Source organism: Aquarana catesbeiana, linkage group LG03 (genome assembly GCF_042186555.1).
Source record: "Aquarana catesbeiana isolate 2022-GZ linkage group LG03, ASM4218655v1, whole genome shotgun sequence".
Taxonomy (NCBI): Eukaryota; Metazoa; Chordata; class Amphibia; order Anura; family Ranidae; genus Aquarana; species Aquarana catesbeiana.
Window position 1 is genome coordinate 218,735,434 of NC_133326.1, and position 22,452 is coordinate 218,757,885.

The 22,452-nt window shown below is 43.6% G+C and overlaps 2 protein-coding genes across 4 annotated transcripts in view; one reads left to right on the forward strand and one right to left on the reverse strand.

Annotated features, from left to right (window-relative positions):
* ASB15 (ankyrin repeat and SOCS box containing 15) overlaps positions 1–11,819 on the reverse strand; it is a 59,032-nt gene extending 47,213 nt beyond the window's left edge. For both annotated transcript variants that reach the window (XM_073619778.1, XM_073619776.1), the window contains exons 1-2: positions 10,788–11,819; positions 3,134–3,206 (exon numbers count right to left, since the gene is read on the reverse strand). The gene's annotated coding sequence lies outside the window, so the exon portion shown is untranslated. The remainder of the gene's footprint in view (positions 1–3,133; positions 3,207–10,787) is intronic.
* The window catches only part of NDUFA5 (NADH:ubiquinone oxidoreductase subunit A5), a 43,938-nt gene continuing 33,066 nt past the window's right edge, over positions 11,581–22,452 (forward strand). The window contains exons 1-2 of one of the 2 annotated variants that reach the window (XM_073619780.1): positions 11,581–11,692; positions 14,465–14,528. In XM_073619780.1, the coding sequence (XP_073475881.1) occupies positions 11,596–11,692; positions 14,465–14,528 (161 nt within the window). In that variant the 5' untranslated portion in view covers positions 11,581–11,595. Of the gene's footprint in view, positions 11,693–14,014; positions 14,089–14,464; positions 14,529–22,452 lie in introns of both variants that reach the window. The other variant, XM_073619781.1, reaches the window with a different exon arrangement.

Genomic DNA, 22,452 nt, shown 5'->3' on the forward strand with positions numbered 1-22,452 from the left:
GGAACCGTCTGCGGATCGCACAGGAACGCTGTGCATCCCTGTTCTCCATTTCAGGGCTGAATCAGGGCCAAATCTGTGCCTGAATTCGGCCCTGAAACTGAGCCAAAGATGCACAGAGTTTCTGTGCAGTGCGCCCGAAGATATGTGAACCTGCTCCATAGAGTGCCGATCACATTCTCCTGCTATGCGAATTGGATGCAGGATTCGCATAGATGTGAACCCAGCCTAAATAGACAAACATATTATCAAACAATTTAAAAGAATATTATTATTCTTTTTTTTATATATACTTTTTATATACTGTCCCTGATCACTGCCACACCAGTTAAATGATGACACTGTACTGCATTGGTGACAGTATGTAAATTAAAAATGGTGAAAAAAAACTATTTATTTAACCACTTCAATACAGGGCACTTATACACCTTCCTGCCCAGACCAATTTTCATCTTTCAGCGCTGTCGCAGTTTGAATGACAATTGCGCGGTCATCCATCACTGTCCCCAAACTAAATTATTATCATTTTGTTCCCACAAATAGAGCTTTCTTTTGGTGGTATTTGATCACCTCTGCGGTTTTTATTTTTTGCTAAACAAATAAAAAAAGACCGAAAAATTTTGAAAAAAATAAGTAGTTTTGCTTTTGTTTCTGTTATAAAATTTTGTAAATAAGTAAGTTTGCTCTTTCACTGATGGGCACTGATAAGGCGGCACTGACAGGCACTGATAAGGCGGCACCGATGAGGTGGCACCAATGAGCGGGCACTGAAGATGGGCACTGATATGCGCCACTGATGGGCACTGGTAGGCGGCACTGATGGGTGGCACTGACATGCAGCACTGATGGGCATTGATAGGCGGCACTGATGGGCACTCATGGGTGGCACAGGTGGGCACTGATGGACACCGATGGGCACTGAAAGGCTGCAAAGATGGGTTTTTATGGGTGGCACTGATAGGCGGCACTGCTGGGCACTGATAGGCGGCACTGCTGGGCACTGATAGGTACTGATAGGCGGCACTGCTGGGCACTGATATGTGGCACTGATATGAGGCACTGATAGGCATCCCTGGTGGCACTGGCAGTGGTAGGCATTGTGAGTGGGCACTGATTGGCAGCTGCCTGGGCACAGATTAGTATTTCCCTGGGGGTCTAGAGGGGGCATAACTGGTGGTCCAGTGTGGATGGCCATCCTGGTGGTCCTGGGTGGCATGATGGTGGTCCTGGGCGGGATCCGAGGGGGGGGCTGTGCTGATAAACAATCAGCACAGACCTCCCCTGTCAGGAGAGCAGCCGATCGGATCTCCTCTACTCGCGTCTGTCAGACGCGGGTGAGGAAAAGCCGATCACCGGCTCTTCCTATTTACATCGTGATCAGCCGTGATTGGATACGGCTGATCACGTGGTAAAGAGTCTCCGTCAGAGACTCTTTACCTAGATTGGAGTTGAGGTGTGTCAGACTGACACACCGCAACAACAATCGCCGCGATGCGCACACCCGGGGGCGCGCATTGGCTTAATATCCTGAGGACGTCATATGACGCCCAGTCAGGTTATTGAAACCACTTTGCTGCCGTCATTCTGCTATATGGCGGGCGGCAAGTGGTTAAAATTCTACATTTTCCAAATAAATATGAGAAAAAGTTACAACTTCAAAAAACTCACCATGCCTCTTACTAAATACCCTGGACTGTCTACTTTCCAAAAAGTGGTCATTTGGAGGGTATTCGTTTGGGCCTCATGAAAGGTCGTAAGTGCATCAGTACTGATCGATTTTCAAATCAATATATCATAGTTTGTGGACTAATATACACTGATTTGGGTTATTTGTATTAAAGAAATTTATCAGTATACATTTTTTTTTCAAAATATTTGGTCATTTTCGGTAATTTTCATTTATTTAATAAAAAATAAAAAACCCAGTGGTGATTAAATAACACCAAAAGAAAGCTCTATTTGTGTGAAAAAAAATGATAAAAATGTAATTTGGGTACAGTGTTGCATGACTGAGGAATTGTCATTCAAAGTGCGACAGCACTGAAAGCAGGAAATTGTCCTGGGCAGGAAGGGGGTGAAAGTGTCCAATACTGAACTGGTTAAAGGCCTTTTGCTATGAGGTGCCGGGCTATAATCCCGGTGTACCCGGGTAGTATCTTTTGGGTCTGAGATTACACATTTTTAGTATTAAAACACTAGGGCTGGGTTCACACTATCTTCGCATTCGCAGCAGGGGTCCGGTGCGTCCCCGTTCACCATTTCAGGTCTGATTTCAGCCCAAATTTTTGGCTGAATTTGGCCCTGAAATAGACCATAAGACGCACAGGGCTCCTGTGCAAATTGGCACTGGAACCGCAGCGGAGATATGTGAACCAACTCCATAGAAAGCCGGTACCAATCTCCTGCTAATGTGAATTGGATGCGGAGAACCCGCATCCAATTCGCAATAGTGTGAACCCAGCCTGAAAAGAAAAAAAAAAAGCAAAGGTATCAATGGGTGTGAACTCTTCAGAATGGTTTGCAGGACAGGAACAGGTGGGCAGCTGTCCATGCAGATTTAAATGATTTGCTCATCTCTGTAACCTATAGTGACATTGTTTCTGGCAGCTGTTGCTTTACATACTGTAGCCCTACAGTATATTGGATATGCCATCATGCTCAGCTCCCATATCAGGTAATGTGAGAAAACTCATACAAACCGGAAACAAATACAATTTGTGTTAGCACCTTACTTAAATAACAGCCGTCCTTTAGTGATTATAGAGTTCAATTAATAACCACCTCAGGACACCCTTGTTATGTCACATTATACCCATCTGTAATCCTATATGTTAAAGGCAAACAATGGCTATATATATAGAGAATTAATATTTTAGCACAACGCTATGTAATATTCAGTACACTGTTCAGGCAACAGCTGTAGGTTAGTAAAGAGTTCCCAGCTCATGCCCTGCATAATGACACATGTACATTAGTCAGGTTGTATGGAGAAATACTTCTGGATAAGATAGAGGCTAACCCCAGATAACCAGCATAACTGCTTTAACTGATGCCAGTGCCGTGTGGAAGCTCTGATTATTACATTTGATTTGCAGTGTACAAACATTGTTTTTATAGTCCACAAAGTGTTTCTCACCTTTTGCAGTCCTCATCTGCTACACAGAGGCCTTTTCTTGTCACAAGAACAGCACCCTGCAGTGACACACTCTCTAAAATTAAACATGAAGCTCACTGGTAAATATAGATCTGACCTTGTGAAGCAGCACATCACTCTTATAGGAAAGAACTACATTTCTAATACATCCTAGGAGCAGTAAAAAGGCACTTTTCACTAACATGACTGTCATAATCATATATGGTATCTCACAAAAGTGAGTATATCCCTCACATTTTTGTAAATATTTTATTATATCTTTTCATGTGACAACACTGAAGAAATGACACTTTGCTACAATGTAAAGTAGTGAGTGCACAACTTCTATAATAGTGTAAATTTGCTGTCCCCTCAAAATAACTCAACACACAGCCAATAATGTCTAAACCGCTGGCAACAAAAGTGAGTACACCCCTAAGTGAAAATGTCCAAATTGGGCCCAAAGTGTCAATATTTTGTGTGGCCACCATTATTTTCCAGAACTGCCTGAACCCTCTTGGGCATGGAGCTCACCAGAGCTTCACAGGTTCCCACTCGAGTCCTCTTTCACTCCTCCATGACGACATCACGGAGCTGGTGGATGTTAGAGACCTTGCGCTCCTCCACCATCTCACAGATGCTCAATAGGGTTTAGGTCTGGAGACATTCTTGGCCAGTCCATTACCTTTACCCTCAACTTCTTTAGCAAGGCAGTGGTTATCTTGGAGGTGTGTTTGGGGTTGTTATGTTGGAATACTGCCCTGTGGCCCAGTCTCCTAAGGGGGGGGATCATGCTCTGCTTCAGTATGTCACAGTACATGTTGGCATTCACGGTTCCCTCAATGAACTGTAGCACCCCAGTGCCGGCAGCACTCATGCAACTCCAGTCCATGACACTCCCACCACCATGCTTGACTATAGGCAAAACACACTTGTCTTTGTACTCCTCACCTGGTTGCTGCCACACATGCTTGACACCATCTGAACCAAATAAGTTTATCTTGGTCTCATCAGACCACAGGACATGGTTCCAGTAATCCATGTCCTTAGTCTGCTTGTCTTCAGCAAACTGTTTGCAGGCTTTCTTGTGCACCATCTTTAGAAGAGGCTTTCTTCTGAGATGACAGCCATGCAGACCAATTTGATGCAGTGTGCAGCGTATGGTCTGACAGGCTGACCCCCCACCCCTTCAACCTTTGCAGCAATGCTGGCAGCATACGTCTATTTTCCAAAGATAACCCCTGGATATGACGCTGAGCACCTGCACTCAACTTCTTTGGTTGACCATGGCGAGGCCTGTTCTGAGTGGAACCCGTCCTGTTAAACTGCTGTATGGTCTTGGCCACTGTGCTGTAGCTCAGTTTCAGGGTCTTGGCAATCTTCTTATAGCCTAGGCCATCTTTATGTAGAGCAACAATTCTATTTTTCAGATCCTCAGAGAGTTCTTTGCCATGAGGTGCCATGTTGAACTTCCAGTGACCAGTATGACAGAGTGAGAGCGATAACACCAAATTTAACACACCTGTTCCTCATTCACACCTGAGACCTTGTAAGACTAACAAGTCACATGACACCGGGGAGGGAAAATGGCTAATTGGGCCCAATTTGGGCATTTTCACTTAGGGGTATACTCACTTTTGTTGCCAGCGGTTTAGACATTAATGGCTGTGTGTTATTTTGAGGGGACAGCAAGCTGTACACTCACTACTTTATATTGTAGCAAAGTGTCACTTCTTCAGTGTTGTCACATGAAAAGAAAATGTGAGGGTGTACTCACTTTTGTGAGATACTGTAAGTCCACTTCATAGAATCTTGTTTCGCTTTAATACAACAAATTGATATACTGTTCTAGGGTTTTTTTTTACTAATTCAGTTCAGGGCCATAAAAATGGTATATGATATGGTCAATTATAAATACAATATACACTCACTAGTCACTTTATTAGGTACATGTTGCTTGTACCAGGTTTGACCCCCCTTTGCCTTCAGAACTGCCTTAATTCTTCGTGGCATAGATTCAATGAGGTGTTGGAAACATTCACCAGAGATTTTGGTCCATATTGACATGATAGCATCATGCAGCTGTTGCAGACTTGCCATCTGCACATTCATGATGTGAATCTCTCGTTCCACCACATCCTAAAGGTGCTCTATTGTACTGAGATCTGGTGACTGTGGAGGCCACTGGAGTACAGCGAACTTTGGAACTGGAAGAGAAGCAGTTTAACCTTAAGCTGCATAGAGGGTTTTTCACTGTCAGGGTCGGTAAGGATGTGGAACTCTCTTTCACAATCGGAAGTATGGATGGTTTTAAAAAATTGTTGGACGTGCATCTTAGCGAAAACAATATATGGGAAATGATTTTCTACACACACACACACCCCAACACAGGTTGAACCGGATGGACTAATGTCTTTATTCAACCCTACCAACTATGTAACTACGTAACTCGTTGTCATGTTCAAGAAACCAGTGGTGAGATGATTTGAGATTTGTGACATGGTGCATTATGCTGCTGGAAGTAGCCATCAGAAGATGGGTACACTGTAGTCATAAAGGGATGGACATGATCAGCAACAATATTCAGGTAGGCCGTAGTGTTTAAACAATGCTCAATTGGTACTAAGGGGCGCAAAGTGTGCCAAGAAAATATCCCCTACACCATTACACCACCAGCCCCGAACCGTTGATACAAGGCAGGATGGATCCATGCTTTCATGTAGTTTACGCCAAACTCTGACCCTACCATCTGAATGTTGCAGCTGAAATCGAGACTCATCAGACCAGGCAATGTTTTTCCAATCTTCTATTGTCCAATTTTGGTGAGCCTGTGCAAATTGTAGCCTGAGTTTCCTGTTCCTAGTTGACAGGAGTGGCACTTGGTGTGGTCTTCTGCTGCTGCAGTCCATCTGCTTCAAGATTCTATGTGTTGCACATTCAGAAATAGTATTCTGCATACCTTGGATGTGGTTATTTGAGTTCCTGCTGCCTTTCTATCATCTCAAACCAGTCTGCCCATTCTTCTCTGACATCAACAAGGCATTTTTGTCCACACAACTACCGCTCACTGGATATTTTCTCTATTGGACCATTCTCTGTAAACCCTAAAGATGGTTGTGTGTGAAAATCCCAGTAGATCAGCAGTTTTTGAAATACTCAGACCAGCCTATCTGGCACCAACAACCATTCCACGTTCAAAGTCACTTAAATCCCCTTTCTTCCCTATTCTGATGCTCAGTTTGAACTTCAGCAAATCGTTTTTTACTGCGTCTAGATGCCTAAATGCAATGAGTTGCTGCCATGTGATTGGCTGATTAGCCATTTGTGTTACCAAGCAATTGAACAGGTGTACCTAATAAAATGGCCGATGAGTGTACATTAATAATAGTAATAAAAATGAGAACTGCAATTTCTTGATGTTGTAAATTTTTAACTATAAAACAAATTAATATACTAATGTTTAAAAATAATATAAATTGATATGATCAATTATAAACTACTATGAACTATAAACAATAAGTTGATATACTAAAGTTTAGCAGCAAGGGGATGTGGCCTAGCGCCAAAGTGAGCGGGCGTGAGTAACTCACCTGTAGCTCCTCCATCCTCACAGCTGACTGACGTGTCTATGTGGTGTGTCCAGGGATCAGGGGGACGGCTGCCAGCAATATAGTGCAGTACACAGCAATGATCCCAGAGCGGAAGACTGTGAGGTCAGTGGTGGTGTGGAGCGGTGTTCGCTCTGCCTAGACCGTCTGTACTGCTGGGTCCCTGTGCCTGTCTGTACCTGTCCGAGAGGCGGGGGAGTGGTTTGCCAGTCATGTCTGCTGGGGACTGCTCGGCATTGATCGGAAGAGTTCGGAGGGCGTCAACTGCTTGGCGGTCTCCTTTGGCTCCTGTTGGCTCCTGTTGATGCACCGCTGCCTTAGTCAGCCTTTTTCGGCTGTAACCAGAGATCATCACCTGCCATCAATATTCCCTTCCAGTGCTCCTTGCTGTGAAGACCAGTTATAGGTGGGAGCAGTGACCTTTTTTTGTATTGTTGACATATTGGTCAGGCAACGCACTGACACCTTTGCTGCCATTGCGCAATGTGCTGGGTGTTCAGTGTGCTCCTGCACCTTTAAGGAGGGTTGGGCTCCCTCCAGTCATCTGCCCTTCATCTATCCATTAGAATACATGTGCTCCCACTGTGGAGACTCTTCAAAGTTAGAGTTAGGGTCTGCAGGATACAGGGTGCCTTGCCGTAGCCTGCAGCTTATGCATGTATTTGCAAATGTGTGCAACTAAACCCGTTTTTAGCGCAAACTGTTAGGCAGGTTAATTTGGTTGGTCGCAGGCTGGTTGGTAAGTTGAGCTTGGAAATTCTTTGGTTTTATTTTACATGAGTTTGCCCTTCCAGTGCTCCTTGCTGTGAAGACCAGTTATAGGTGGGGGCAGCGACCTTTTTTTTTTTTGTATTGCTGGTGAAGGTTGGCGGATCCCCTGCGTAGCAGTTGGAACGGTGGTGGATCTTCTGGGACCTCTCCTAGCCATCCCTATAACAACAACTGGCACAGATAAGTAAACCTCTGATAGAAAAAAATTCTTTGAAAATCCTTGAGTACTGTCCGTGATACTTTTTTTATTTGCACTAACATACAATTTTTCAGGACAAACTTTCGGAAAAAATTGTATGTTAGTGCAAATAAAAAAAGTATCACGGACAGTACTCAATTTTCTCTGTCACAATTGCACTAATACGGCTACAATCAAATCAAGTTTGAAAATCCTTGAATGCCTGAAAACATTGTAACACTGTACTGTGAAACAAAAGAGGGAGAGGAACTGTTGTTTTGTGCTGGGGGAGTGGAGAGGGAAAATTGGAACCTTAGTGAGAGGAATTTTGTCCCTTATTGTTCCTGTTAAGCAGGAAATGAAGACAAAAAAAAAAGGGGACATACCAGCGACACAGGATGCCGCTAGCTCACAATTACAATGAACGGCTAAGGAGAAAAGTACAGATGCAGCAGCTAATTTGGAAATTTGCCCATAATCCATCTCAGAATGTGAGGAAGGGCGAACAACTAAAGTTATCCTTACCGTCTTCTTTGGCTTTGAAGGGGTCAAGTCCACATAGTAGACCTACTAAAACAGTGTCAGCACCCTGCACCCCAACTATAGCAGGCCCACGTGATCTCTCTGCCCTGGAGAGTTCATTGGCAGAGGAAACATCCTTGAGAAAATTATTGTTGGTGGTTAACGGGTGCAAATCTGCCTAATCAGAAATGACAAATCAATTGAAGGGCATTAAGGAGGAAATGTAATTTGTATAGCATGATCTGCAAAAAGTGCAAGACCGCACTATGGAACTGGAGGATAGAGTAAGTGGAGTTGAAGATTTATTAACACCTATGAAGCAAGAGATTAAACTCTTAAAGGGGACAGTCGAAAAGCAGAATGATCGACTGGAAGATCTATAAAATCGGCTAAGGAGAAACAATATTCAAATAGTGGGTCTACCAGAGAAGAGTGAAGGAAACAATATGAGGGACTTTTTGGAAAAATGGATCTTAGAGGCCTTTGGGAAGGAGCCCCCCCCCCCTCTGGTTTGCAATTGAAAGGGCTCATAGAGTCCCGATGAGAGCCCCTCCTTCGGGTGGGATACCAAGAATTGTGCTTATGAAACTTCTTTTTTTTAAGGACAGAGAAACAATATTGCGAAAAGCAAGAGAAATGAAGGACATAAAACTCAATGGGGTGAATGTCTCATTTATTATGGACTTCTCTGTGGAGGTGCAGAGGAGTAGGGTGAAATTTGTAGGTATCAAAAGATGCCTGCGGCAGTTAAATGTACAATATGCTATATATAAAAGAAAATAAAGGGTAGGTGGCGCTCCCTGGGAGGGGTATCCCTATATAAACATATAAACAAAAACACCTAGATGTGTTGTGCTAAGAACCAGACTAAATCCTAAACATCATTAATAATATGTGAAACAGACCTTGCATATATATATATATCTCTATATATATATATCTATATATATATAGAGATATATATATATATATATATATATATATATATATATATATCACAATACCATAACAAGTAGGTATTGCATCAATACGTGATAGTGAAAAAATGTGAACAAATACAACTAAAGTGACATAATCAAGGCTATATATCCAGTATCCTGTTAACAGAAGGGAAGGGATGGGGCCATTCAAATATTCCCCTGCTAACACCCACCGTATGCGTTAGTTAACAAGAAATGTATAAAATGTCCACGTGATAAGTGTCCACTCCAATAAAAATAGATATATATGGAATACTCCACATCAAATATATGTGTAAGCAGCAGCCATAAAAAAATGAAAAAAATAAACTAAAAATAAAAGTGAAGCTCCAGATTGGCAAAATGTTCATACAAAATATGTGACTCTTGTGCTTTATCAATATCCGGTGACTTCTGTGATCCCCCTCAAGGGTCCCCACTCACCAGCTCCTAGTACCCCTGCAGGGGTAATGGGCATATACCAGCAAGATGAACGATGTCCAGTCAGGGCGTCCACATGTGTTCTCTATGCAGCTCAGCTTCCAGCATTAGGTGGTACAACGGCTTCTTGTGGTCATATCCTCATAGGAAAAAACAGGGCTCCCACAGTGTAGTAATTTAAAAGGTTTTATTAAAAACTAATATAAAACCAAGTCGTTCCCATCAAAGGGACAGCCAAAAAAACATACACTACAACGTATGGTGGATAGCAGTGTCTAAGGAACCGTGAGCAAGACCGGCTGTTCGGCGTGCGCCTCAGCTGCGCTCCAAGCTCCCTGTCACTACCGGATATGACGTAAGTGCGTGGCTCATACCCGGTAGTGACAGGGAGCTTGGAGCGTCATAAGAGGGTACCTTGTCCTTGCGTCGTATCTGGTCTGTCGGATCAGCATACAGACGAACGGGCTTTCTGTTAGGAACTGAGTCCAGCGGAGTTACGATGTAAAGATTTGAAGCAGGCTTCAAAACTAAAGTTCGTCGAATTTTTGACTGAAACGGTCCGTCGGAAGTCAGATGCAGACCACACACGGTCGGATTGTCCGCCGGATTCGGTCCGTCGGAAAGTTCGCCCGTGTGTACATGGCATTAGAATGAAGTTACTAGTTAAGAGGTGTGATTGTTTGGAGAGTCGCAAGTGCTCAGGCACTGACACATGGTATTATTAGTAGGAAGAAATTTTGATATTCACACAGGAAGTTTGTGGGGTCACAATCAATGTCCCCTCTTTCTCTTTTTTTTTTGTGGGGGGGGGGGGGTGGGTTTAGGCACAGAAAAACACACATGGATTTCTTCAGAATAACAAAAGGTAGGAATCTGCAACAAAGGTTGTTATAATCGTTGCAATGTACATATCACCCCGGGGGGGGGGGGGAGGGGAATGTTTTTTTCTCAACAAAAGTGGAGTTACGCTTTAATGAAATTAAAACTATTGGTTACAGTGGCGGCTGGTGAAGTTTTAGGATGGGGGGGCGCCAGACCATCAGCAGATAAAGATACTCCAAACACCTGGTGTTAACACTTCAATCATCCTGGCACCATGGTTGTTATGGTGTCAGGATGATTGAAACGCATTATTTCTATTATTACATTGTAATATAAAATGAAATCATTCAACTCACCATAATGCAGAATCAGTGGGAGCCCTAGCCACGTCGCCTGCCACCAGATGCCATCAGGGGTCCCCAGCGGAGTCCCTCCTTACATCAGGTAATACTTCATATTCCCATCGCACACTTTCCTGGATGAGCTCACGAAATATGGGTGCTGTAGCAACAGCCAGCTGGATACTGGTTCAAGTCAAAATGAAAATATTTGCCAACACACCATGGAACGGGCGTAGATAGCGTCCAAACGTGTAATTTATTGCATGATCACAACACAAAGAGAGTGCAACGTTTCGGAGTCACGCAGGACCCCTTCGTCAAGCATGTGATAAATGTGAAAAAACAGTGAAAATTATATAAAGAAACGTCAACCAATCAGGAAAAGAGAAAAGGAAAAAACCAAAGACTCCTCCCACCCCCAGACTGGTATGACGTCATAAATCCCGCCAAAAAGGCACTAACAAATGTTTAAAAATTGTTTTTCATGAATGGAGGAAAAGTAAATGACAAAGGAGGGTACAGAAAAAAAGTAATGTGAAACTGTCATCATGGTACCTCCTCGACAATGCTGCAAACCGTTGTGGGGATGGAACAGCTTTTAGGGAACATCAGGCTGCAGTGCATGATCCAGTAACGGAACGGCGCCAGTGCTGGGATCGGATGCTGTGGGACGAGATTCCAATGTTAAACATAGGACGCGCTTGTGTCATGCAGTGGTAGCCGGGGCAACAGGAGACGCTGAAGTCCCTGGCATAACAGCGCGTGAGGGAGGTAACAGCGGCCGTCGACCGCGCATGCGCGATGGGCTGGGCGTAGCTGGGCAATGGAGGACGCTGCTGTGCTGGGGAGGCCGATGTCATGGAAACGAGTGACATCGGCGGACCCTGCCCCTGAGCTGGGATATGTCAAAACCACGGGAGGTGAGTGAGTAGGGTGAAGTGAAAATGCAAGAAGTGAGAACAAAATAGAGGAGAGAGAGTGGGAAGAGAGAAGAAAAGCAAATAGAAGCAACGAGTTTAAACAGAAGAAGCAAAAGTGACAGACAGAGTACAACAAGGAAAAATGATACTCAGAGAGGAAGTTGCTGAAGTGCAGATGGGAAGAAGAAAAAGAATCAAAGAGAACGATGAAGTAAAAAATAAAAAATAAATAAAAAAATAAATAAAATGAAAAATAAAATAAAAATTAAAAAATAAAAAAATAAAAAATAATAAAAAATGGAAAAATAAATAGAAAAAATAGAGAGAAAATAGAAAAAATAAATAATAAAAATAAATAAAATAAAAAATAAAATAAAAATAAAAAAATAAAAAAATAAAAAATAATAAAAAATGGAAAAATAAATAGAAAAAATAGAGAGAAAAAAGAAAAAATAAATAATAAAAAAAATAAAAATAAAAAAATAAAAATAAAAAAGAAAGAAAAATAAAACTAAAAATCGATAATAAAAGTAAAAATAGAAAAGAATAAATGGAAAGATAAAGAAAAAAAGTAAGTAAGTAAAAAATAATAATAGAAATTAAGGAGATGAAGAAATAGAGAAAGAGATAGAGAAGAAAAGAAAACTGATAAAAGAAAAAAAGAAAAAAGAAAATTAAAAAGAAGTATATAAATGAAGGTAAAAGTGAAATGAGAAAAAGTTGAAGTGGAAAAAAAAAAAAAACGGAAAAAACCAAAAAAACGAGAAAAACGAAAAAACGAAAAAAAGAAAAATGAGAAAACAAAAAAAAAACAAAAACTGAAAACAAAAAACCGAATGAGGAAAAAGAATCGAGGGGCAAGGGGCTAGGGGAAGGTGGGGGGGGGGAAGGAAGGCCATGATGACATTTGCGGAGAACTTGAAAGGCTAAATACAAAGGAAATTTAACCACTTCAATACCAGGCACTTAGACACCTTCCCACCCAGCCCAATTTTCACCTTTTAGCGCTGTTGCAATTTGAATGACAATTGCGCGGCCATGCTACACTGTACCCAAACAATTTTTTTATCATTTTGTTCCCACAAATAGAGCTTTCTTTTGGTGGTATTTGATCACCTCTGCGGTTTTTATTTTTTGCGCAACAAATAAAAAAAGACCAAAAATTTCGAAAAAAAACAAGTTTTTCTTTGTTTCTGTTAAATTTTTTTGTAAATAAGTACGCTTTCTCTTTCAATAATGGGCACTGATATAGCTGCACTGATGGGCACTGATACGGCGGCACTGATGGGCACCGATGAGGTGGCACCAATGAGGTGGCACTGATGAGGTGGCACTAACGGGCACTGATGATGGGCACTGATAGGCGGCACTGATGGGCACTGATAGGTGGCACTGATGGGCACTGATAGGTGGCACTGGTATGCGGCACTGATGGCCACTCATAGGTGGCACTGATGGGCACACATAGGCGGCACTGATGGGCACTCGTAGGTGGCATTGATTGGCATATATGGGTGGCACTGATGGGTACTTATGTGTGGCACTGATGTGTGGCACTGATGGGCACTGATAGGTGGGCACTGATGGGCACAGATGGGCACTGACAGGTGGCACCGATGGGCAATGACAGGTGGCACAGATGGGCAATGACAGGTGGCACTGATATAGCATTGCTGGGCAGATCTGGTCATTGCTGGGCAGATCTTTGGCATAATAGTGCCAATCAGTGCCCATTTGTGGGCACTGATTGGCACAGATTGGGCACATGTGGATGGCCATGGGGTACATACCTGGCCATCCACGTTGCCCCTTCCCTGGTGGTCCTAGTGGCATCCCTGGTAGTCCAGTGGGGTGATCTGCGGGGGGGCTGCGCTGATAAACAATCAGCGCAGACCCCCCCTGCCAGGAGAGCCGCCGATCAGCTCTCCTCTACTTGCGTCTGTCAGACGCGAGTGAGGAAGAGCCGATCAACGGCTCTTCCTATTGACAGCGTGATCAGCCGTGATTGGACACGGCTGATCACGTGGTAAAGAGCCTCCGCCGGAGGCTTTTTACCAAGATCAGTGTAGCGGTGTGTCAGACTGACACACCGCTCCACCGATCGCCGTGATGCGCACCCCCGGGGGCGCGCTGCGGCATGTTATCCTGCTGGACGTCATATGACGTCCAGTCAGGATAACACAACCACTTCCCGGACGTCAATCCGCTATAGGGCGGGCGGGAAGTGGTTAAAGTGAGTGTATTGCAGGGAAAATTGCAGGTGAGGAGGTCACCACAATTTCGTAATAATCCCTAACTAAAATGCCATGGGTTCATCTTCAGGTCATCATCGAGATAATCAAAAAAAAAAGAAAAAGGAGGAAAAAGGATCAAATGGTCAAAGAAAAAGGAAAAAGGTTTGATCATCATTCAAACACGAACACAAGTCTGTTATCTCTCATTTAAGAAGCATGTGAATGATAAGTTGGCATTGAGTCCTCCAGGATGCACCGTGCCCAGTGTATGGATCCAATAGGCTTCACGTTGTAGTAGTAGACGGTCATGGTCACCACCTCTAATGGGTTGATGGACATGTTCTATGACCATACCTCTTAGTTCATGTATCTGATGTTTGTGTTTGAAAAAATGCTCAGCCACTGGTTTGTTATGATCAATCTGTATATCATCCCCAGTTTGAGATAGGGCGAGTCTAATATCGCTTCTGTGCTTTTGGAACCTCCTTTTGAAAAGGCCGGTAGTTTTGCCAACATTTTTTTTTTTTTTTTTTTTCAGAGCAAACAAAGAAGTCAAAATATAAAAACAAAATGAAAAACCTTGCTTCAGTTAAAGAAGAGAGGTAAAATATAACGAATAGAAAAAATGAAATGCATAAAACTAGATAATGGGAAAGAGAATAGAGGGAGAGAAAGGGGATAGTAGAGAAGATAGAGAGTGAGATGGAGAGGGAGGGGGGGAGGGGGATGCTGGCATGCATGTGCAATATATTGAGTTATCGAAATTTAGATGGCGATGTATAAATGGTAAATTTATGGGATTTGCACTATAATATCCTTATATGAGGGGGTGGACTGAAATTTTACCCAAGGGGCCCAAGTAGTTGAATGTTTTTCTGAAGTCCCTTTAATGTTATGGGTAATACTCTCCATGAGTTGAACTTCATCAACCTTCTGCAGCCAGGTTTTAATAGAAGGAGTTGTTGTTTGGCCCCAAAAGGTAGGTATTAAAGCTTTGGCGGTGTTCAATAGGTGAGGAATGAGTGAACGTTTATACGAGCCTATGGGGGTTTTAGTGGCATGGAAAAGGACAGTCCATGGATCCATGGGTAGATTGACCTCCGAAATCTGTGAGATCAGATTGCAGATGGCCGACCAGAAGGGGCGAATGAGTGGGCAGAACCACCAGACATGTGCGTGAGTGGCTTCGTTCCCACAGTTCCTCCAGCACAATGGGGAACTGGCGGGGAACATTTGGTGTAGTCTAACGGGGGTGTAATGCCACCTAGTAAGTAATTTATAATTGACCTCTGCCATTTTAGAGGCAAGGGAGGAGGTGTGCGCTAGTTGTAAAACCTTATCCTTTAGGTTGTCTGAGATGGGGGAACCCAGATCAGTTTCCCACTTTGCCAGGAAGGGTGGAAGGGCGGGGTTTTGGAAGACAATAAGAGCTTTATAAAATAGAGAAATACTATGTAAGGGGGGGTCTTTTGGGTGAAATATTTCTTCTATTTGATTTAAATCTTGCAAACTTCTAGGCGGATGAGGGAGAGAACTCAAGAAACGTTGAAGTTGATGATATCTCCATTTGTCGAGAAACGAGGCAGGTTTAGGATCAAGGATCATATGTAGGGGTTTAAGTGTGTTGCCACGGAGGACGTGATGTAGTAAGAGAGGTTCTCTCGGTCTCCAGGACTGGAAGCCGGGATCTAATAATCCTGGTAAAAAATATTTGTGGTTAAGGAGAGGTGTTAAAGGAGAGTTATACCCCCATGAAAATTTTTTATGTAGGGCATCCCATATATCTAATGAGGATATGGTGAGTACTGAGGTGAATCGGTCAAGATTCCTGTAGGAGCGAGGTATCCAAGGAACCACCGAGAGATCAGCGCCACTCAAAAGGTATTCAAGTTGTACCCACAATTTTGAATTAAGAGCATATTTCCAATCGGCTATCCTAGACAATACAACCGCTTGATAATACGCCTTAAAATTAGGGAGTGCCAGTCCCCCAGATCCCTTGGAGCGATACAGTAGTTCCCTAGATATCCTGGGGTGACTGTTCTTCCAAATAAAACGGGAGATCATGGTTTGCAAAATAGTAAAGAACCCCACTGGAACCCCCAGTGGGAGCATTTGAAAAAGAAAGAGTATGCGGGGCAATATATTCATTTTAATAATATTTACTTTTCCTAACCAGGTGTGAGATAAATTGGACCATTTTCGTAAGTCCTCCCTAATCCAGTTAAGCAAAGGGATGTAGTTATGCCGGAAGAGGGAGTGGGGGTTGGGAGTGAGATAGATACCTAGGTATTTCATATGTTTTGGTTCCCATTTAAAGGGAAAGAGGGGCTGCAGGGAAGTCACCTCGGACTGGGAGAAATTAATGTTTAAAATTTCCGATTTAGTTTATTTTGAAATTAGAAATTGACTGGAAGGTGGAAAATGCCGACATTAGGTTAGGTATTGAAATGCGGGGCTGTTGAATAAAAAATAGTATGTCGTCGGCATATGCTGCGTATTTATGGGAGCTGTTACCTACTTGTACGCCTTGAATATTACCATTGTTCCTAATTGTCACTAGGAAGGGTTCTAAGGTAATGGCAAAAAGAAGGGGGGACAGGGGGCATCCCTGCCTAGTACCATTATGTAGAACGAAAGAATCACTCAACGTCCCATTGATTCTGATTTGTGCTGTGGGATTAGAGTATAGGGATGAAATACGGTGAAACATCTTAGGCCCCAATCCAAAATGTCTCAATGTCATCTTAAGATAGTCCCAGTCCACCCTATCAAACGCTTTTTCAGCATCAGTGGAAAGGAGTAGGGTGGGCTGGGCACTTCTTTGAACATACTGGATTAGGGAAATCGCTCTGAGGGAGTTATCTTTTGCTTCTCTATTGGGAATGAAACCTGATTGGTCTTTGGAGATCCAGCTAGGCAATAGGGGGAGCAGGCTATTTGCCATTACTTTGGCAAATAATTTAATATCAGTATTTATTAATGAGATTGGCCTATAACTGTTACAGAGGGTAGGGTCCTTATCAGGTTTAGGAATGACAGTAATGTGAGTGGAGAGGGATTCTGGGCGTAAGCCAGAGGATTGTGAGACTGAGTTTGCATAAGCTGTGAGACGGGGAAGCAGAATGTCACTGAATGTTTTGTAGTATAAAATAGTCCAGGCGCTTTTCCGGAAGGGGTAGACTTCAAGGCAGCCTGAAATTCCTCTACTGAGAAATCTGCTTCCAGTTCTTTAAAGATAGACACAGGCAATTTAGGTAGGTTAGCTTCTTTCAAGTAGGAGAGCATGCGTCTACGTCTCTCTTTCTGAGATAAAGAGGACAAGTCATTTTTGACACAGTAGAGATCTGCATAGAACTCCTTGAAGGCCTTGGCAATGTCTGGAGTTGCATGGGCCAGCTCTCCTGATGTTAGTTTAATTTTGGGAATAAAAGACTGCGTTTGTTTAGCTTTTAATGACCTAGCCAGTAATCTACTTGGTTTGTTTCCCCACTCATAGAATTTCTGTGATATGCGTTGGAATTTTCTCTTAGTGTCTAAATTAAGGAGAGATTTTAATTCCTCTCGTTTAAGTGTGAGGGATTGGAGATGCTCAATATGGAGAGAGTGTTTATGTTGCTTATCTAGATCGGCTATTTGTTGTAAGACCTGTTCGAGTCGCCGACCATGCTCCCTTTTCTGTCTGGCACCAAGCTCGATAAACCGGCCTCTAATAGTAGCCTTATGAGCTTCCCAAACAATGGAGGGAGAGGTGTCAGAGGGTTTGTTTTCCTTGAAATATTGTAAGAGATAAGAGGACAGTGTGGAAACCTCGGCTTCATTAGTAAGAAGGGAGTCGTTAAGTTTCCAGTTATTAGTGCGGCGTGCTAAGGAAGGCATAGTCAGCGTCATCGAAACAGATGCATGGTCCGAGATAGTAGCGGTTCCTATGTGAGCAGACTGTAAGAGGGGGAGGTGAAAGTGATCTAGAAATATATTGTCAATTCTTGAATATGAGTGGTGTGTTGTGGAGAAATGTGAGAACTCCTTCTCCTTGGGATGGAGGAGGCGCCAGACATCCATTAATTGGAGGTCCATGAGTCTCTTTTTGACAAATTTCAGGCGTTTAAAGGGAATATTAGAGCGGCCTTGGGACGTGTCTATTGTTGGGTCTAAAGACATGTTGATGTCACCTGCTAAGATAGTAAGACCTTTGGCGAAATGTGATAGTTTAGTTAGAATTTGTGAAAAAAAGGTAGGCTGATTTTGGTTTGGGCAATATACATTTGCAAAGGTGCATTGGGTATTACCTATGAAGCCCTGGAGGAAAAGAAAGCGACCTGAATCATCAGCTAGCATGTCAGACAAGCGAAAGGATATGCTTCTGCTAAACCCAATGGCCACGCCCTTAGCTTTGTTAGTGTCAGATAAGCTGTAATACCATTGCGGAAAATGGGGTGAGGTCAGTTTGACCGGTGTTGTATGGGTTAGATGCGTTTCTAGAAGAAAAGCAATAGAGCATGTGGCTTGTTTTAGTACACGGAATGTTTGGTGCCGTTTAGCTGCGACATTAAGACCTCTAACATTGTATGATAAGAACTTCAATGTAACCATTGTTACATCAAAGTGGGATCTTTCAGCCTATGCTTCCATGCATGCCAACAGGGGAAAGGGAGGTGAGGAGAGAGGGGGAAGAGGGGAGGGTAGAGTAAAGAGTAGAAAGAAAGAAAAGAAGGAGAGAGTGAACATATGGAGAAATCATATACATTAATTAAAGAACTCGTGGGAAACATATGAATAACACGCAGAGATCTGCAGTGGTCCCATTGGGGAAAGAGAGAGCGAGCAGCCATCCAAAACCCTGAATAGAGATTGGATATAATAACTCTTAAGGTCGCACGCACTCACTAACCCCAGAAGGAGGGGGGGGACTGGGTTATGTTGTAGGGGAGGAGCAATAGAAGGAATGTGCCCCAACAGCACTCGGCCTGTAAAAAACCAACAACTTATAACTAGAAATAAAAAATTAGTTCCAATAAAATAAAAAAGGTTATGTAGGCAATAACAAAAATCAACTTGAACATTGAAATTCCTACAATGCAGCACATGTTGTAGACCATACTGATGCGGCAAAAAAAAAAAAAAAAACAACAACAAAAACATAAAAGGAGATCAGTGGTCTAACTAGTCACAGGTCAGAGTTTACCAAGAATAGTCAGGTAAGTTTACAAAAAATTGTATTTGAAATCTGACTTGGTGCAAGAATATTCAGGTAAATTTACAAAAAAAAATTTGTATTTGAAATCTGACTTGGTGCCAGTCAACTGTAGGAGAATAAGCATCTGAACTGGTGGAGTGTGGTTGAATGAAAAGAGGAAAAAAAAAATAAAGGACAAATTTGCACAATTCAACCGTGCTTTTGTGCAGATCCTGGGAGAGAGGAGCGTTCTGCCTTTGAAGGGGTTTTTCTCCAAATTGAATCTGCGAGGTTCGAGAATTTAGGAATTGAGTCCTGCCATCCTGAGAGTTCCAAGGGCGGAAGATTAAGAGCCTGCAAAAAGGTTGTGAGTTCCTCCGGGAACCTTAGTGTATGGGATCGGCCATTTTTTGTGGCAATCAGGCAGGCTGGGAAGCCCCATCTATATGTGATCCCGTCTGAACGTAAGAGATCAAGGAGTGGCTTCAGAGCTCTACGTCGGTCTAAAGTGTCTTTGGAGAGGTCTGGGAATACGGTGATGGTTGCCCCGTCGAAATCTATGTTAGGCAGGCCCCGCATCTTCATCATGATTGCATTTTTATCTTCGAAGTAATGCAAGCGACAGATAACGTCTCTGGGTTGGTCAGAGTTAGCATTACGGGGTCTCAGAGCCCGGTGTACACGGTCAAAGCGGAGTGGTGCGGTGACAGAATTACCCATAATGGTGTTGAAAATGCCACGTATTGATGGTTCTAGGTCATTATCTCCAGTGGCCTCAGGCAGACCTCTGACCCGTATGTTATTTCTGCGGTTGCGGTTCTCGAGGTCTTCGAGCTTGTATAGGGAGGCCCGATGAGCAAATGCTAGCTGGGTAACAGTGTCTTGCAGTTCTTTAATGGCTAGAGCTTGTGTATCTTGCCGTTGCTCCGTTTCCTCCACTCTGACCAAGATGTGTGACATGTCGGTTCTAACTGCAGTTATCTCTTTTTTAATAGACTTTTCCAAGCTATGAAACATACCTGCAAGTTCTTTTTTAAGACCACTCATCAGCGTAGTCATTTCGGAACCAGCAGGGGATCCTGGGTCATCCATGAGATCTGAGCAGTAGGAGGAGGCCGGAGAGCTGCCCCTCACAGAGGCAACGTGAGATAAGGGAGAGGAGCTTGGTCTCGATGTTCGGGCCTGATCGTCGCGTGCGTTAGCCAAATATTGTTGAATAGAGCCTGCAGATATTGAAGTAGACAGTGACCTCTTACCAGATCTTTTACCTGTTGCAGAACGAGATTTAGTTGATTTGGAAGGCATAACTGGAACTGTTAGGCCGGTAGCTGTGTGGGGCACCTCTTACTTACATTTGCTCAGTGTCATTCATATTTCAATATAATGTTATTGTTTGTAGAAATTTTCATGAAAATGAGATGTGGATATTAGCAGTGCCCCCTCAGCTACAAAGCAAGGGGATCCAAGTTGAGCAGAGTCTAGAGGAATAGGTGCAGTGGCTGAATAAAACGAGTGGAGGCACAAATGTAGATAAGGAGTAGTTGGAGTACTAAGATGGCCGCCGACCTCCACAGGTAGGCCGGAGCCGCGGACTTTCCTGGCGGTCTAGGCCGGCCGGGTGAGTATCGATTGCGGGGAGGCCTCGGGCGGCTTCGTATGGGCCCAGATTCTAGGTTCTAGATAGTTACTACTGTCCCAGCACTGATGGGGAGCTGGCCGAGGGATAGATGGTTAAGTATCAAGGTACTCACCGCTGTCCAGGAGGTAGGATAGGTCGGAGCGGTAGGCCGCAAGATTGCGTCGGGCCTCCGGAGGTGAGCGTAGCAAAGGAGTGATCTCCGGGTTAGTAGTCGCCGGACCGGGGGGAACCCAAGTGCGGATGGCCAGGATGCTGCGCAGGAGCTTTTCGGAGGCCTCCGGTCCGGAGCAGCGGAGAGCGAGAGGCTCCGAGTGTCAGATAGGCCCCAAGATGGCGGCGGGCGTCCGAGGCTCGGACCCAACTGCAGACCCCGGACCGCTTCAAATTGCCGGGAGGATTTAATATTCCCCCAGGGCCGTAGCCGAGAGTGTCCAGATACCCCTGGGATGTAAAAAAGCTTCGGTGGGGTGAGTAGGGGCAAGGATGGCTATAGATTCAGATAGCCTGGACGGAGCAGGGCTAGCACACGTCCTCCCCGTTGAACGTCCGGACACGCCCCACCTAGTTTTGCCAACATAAATGAGTGTGCATGGGCATTTAAGGACATAAACGCAGTAGTCAGTGTTGCAGTTCAGGTACTCACTTATGCGAAAGCGGTTACCCCTACGGGGGTACATAAAATGTTTGCCGCATATAAGGGAATTGCAAACGTTGCAGTTGTGGCATTTGTAGCAGCCAGTCTTCTGGGAAATTCGTGGTATGGTTTTAGCGTATTTGTGCCTAGGATCCGCTTGTACGAGGAAGTCACGAAGGGTTTTGCTGCGTCTATGTGTGATTAGGGGCATCATTTTTAGTTCATATGCCAATGCGTTGTCAGCTCGTAGAATATGTACGTTTTTTGTCATGGCCCGTTTGATATGGTCAGATTCACGGTTGAATGTGTGTATGAACAGAGGTCGATCAGAAGGCCTAGAGGGCCCGGTACGGGTAGTCTTTATCTTGGTTAATGCCTGGTCAAGGACTTCTGTAGGATACCCCCTTTCCAGAAACTTGTGGTACATCTCATACATGGTACATTTAGCTGCTTTAGTTTGTCATCCTCATCAGAACAGATCTGTGACACCCTCATAAACTGGGATATGGGCAGACTATCTAAAAGATGTTTGGGATGTGCACTTTGATAATGAAGAAGTGTGTTTCTGTCAGTGGGTTTTGTGAAGAGAGATGTAACCAGAGAGCCATGAGAATTAGCGATCAATACATCCAAGAATGAGATATTGCATGGTGAGATTTCGGGTGTAAACACTACCCCTGTAAAGATGCTGTTCAAGAAATCAACAAAGTCAAAGAATTGGACATCCTCCTCGGTCCAATTAAAAAAAATGTCATAAAATATACCTAAACCAACATTTGATATGGTTGGTGAAGGCATCGGATGGATAAATGTAACGTTCCTCTAGTAGGCCTACAAAAAGATTGGCAAAAGATGGGGCTGCTGAGCTCCCCATAGCTGTACCCCGGATCTGTGCATACTTGGTGCCCTCAAACTTTAAATAGTTGTTTGAAAGTACAAAATCAAGACATTCGATGATAAACTCTTTGGTTATTAGTGTGGATTCCTTGTTGGTCAGGAAGTGTCGAACAGCCTGCAATCCTGCATCGTTGGGTATGCATGTGTATAGGGACCCTATGTCCATAGTCGCAAGTTTCC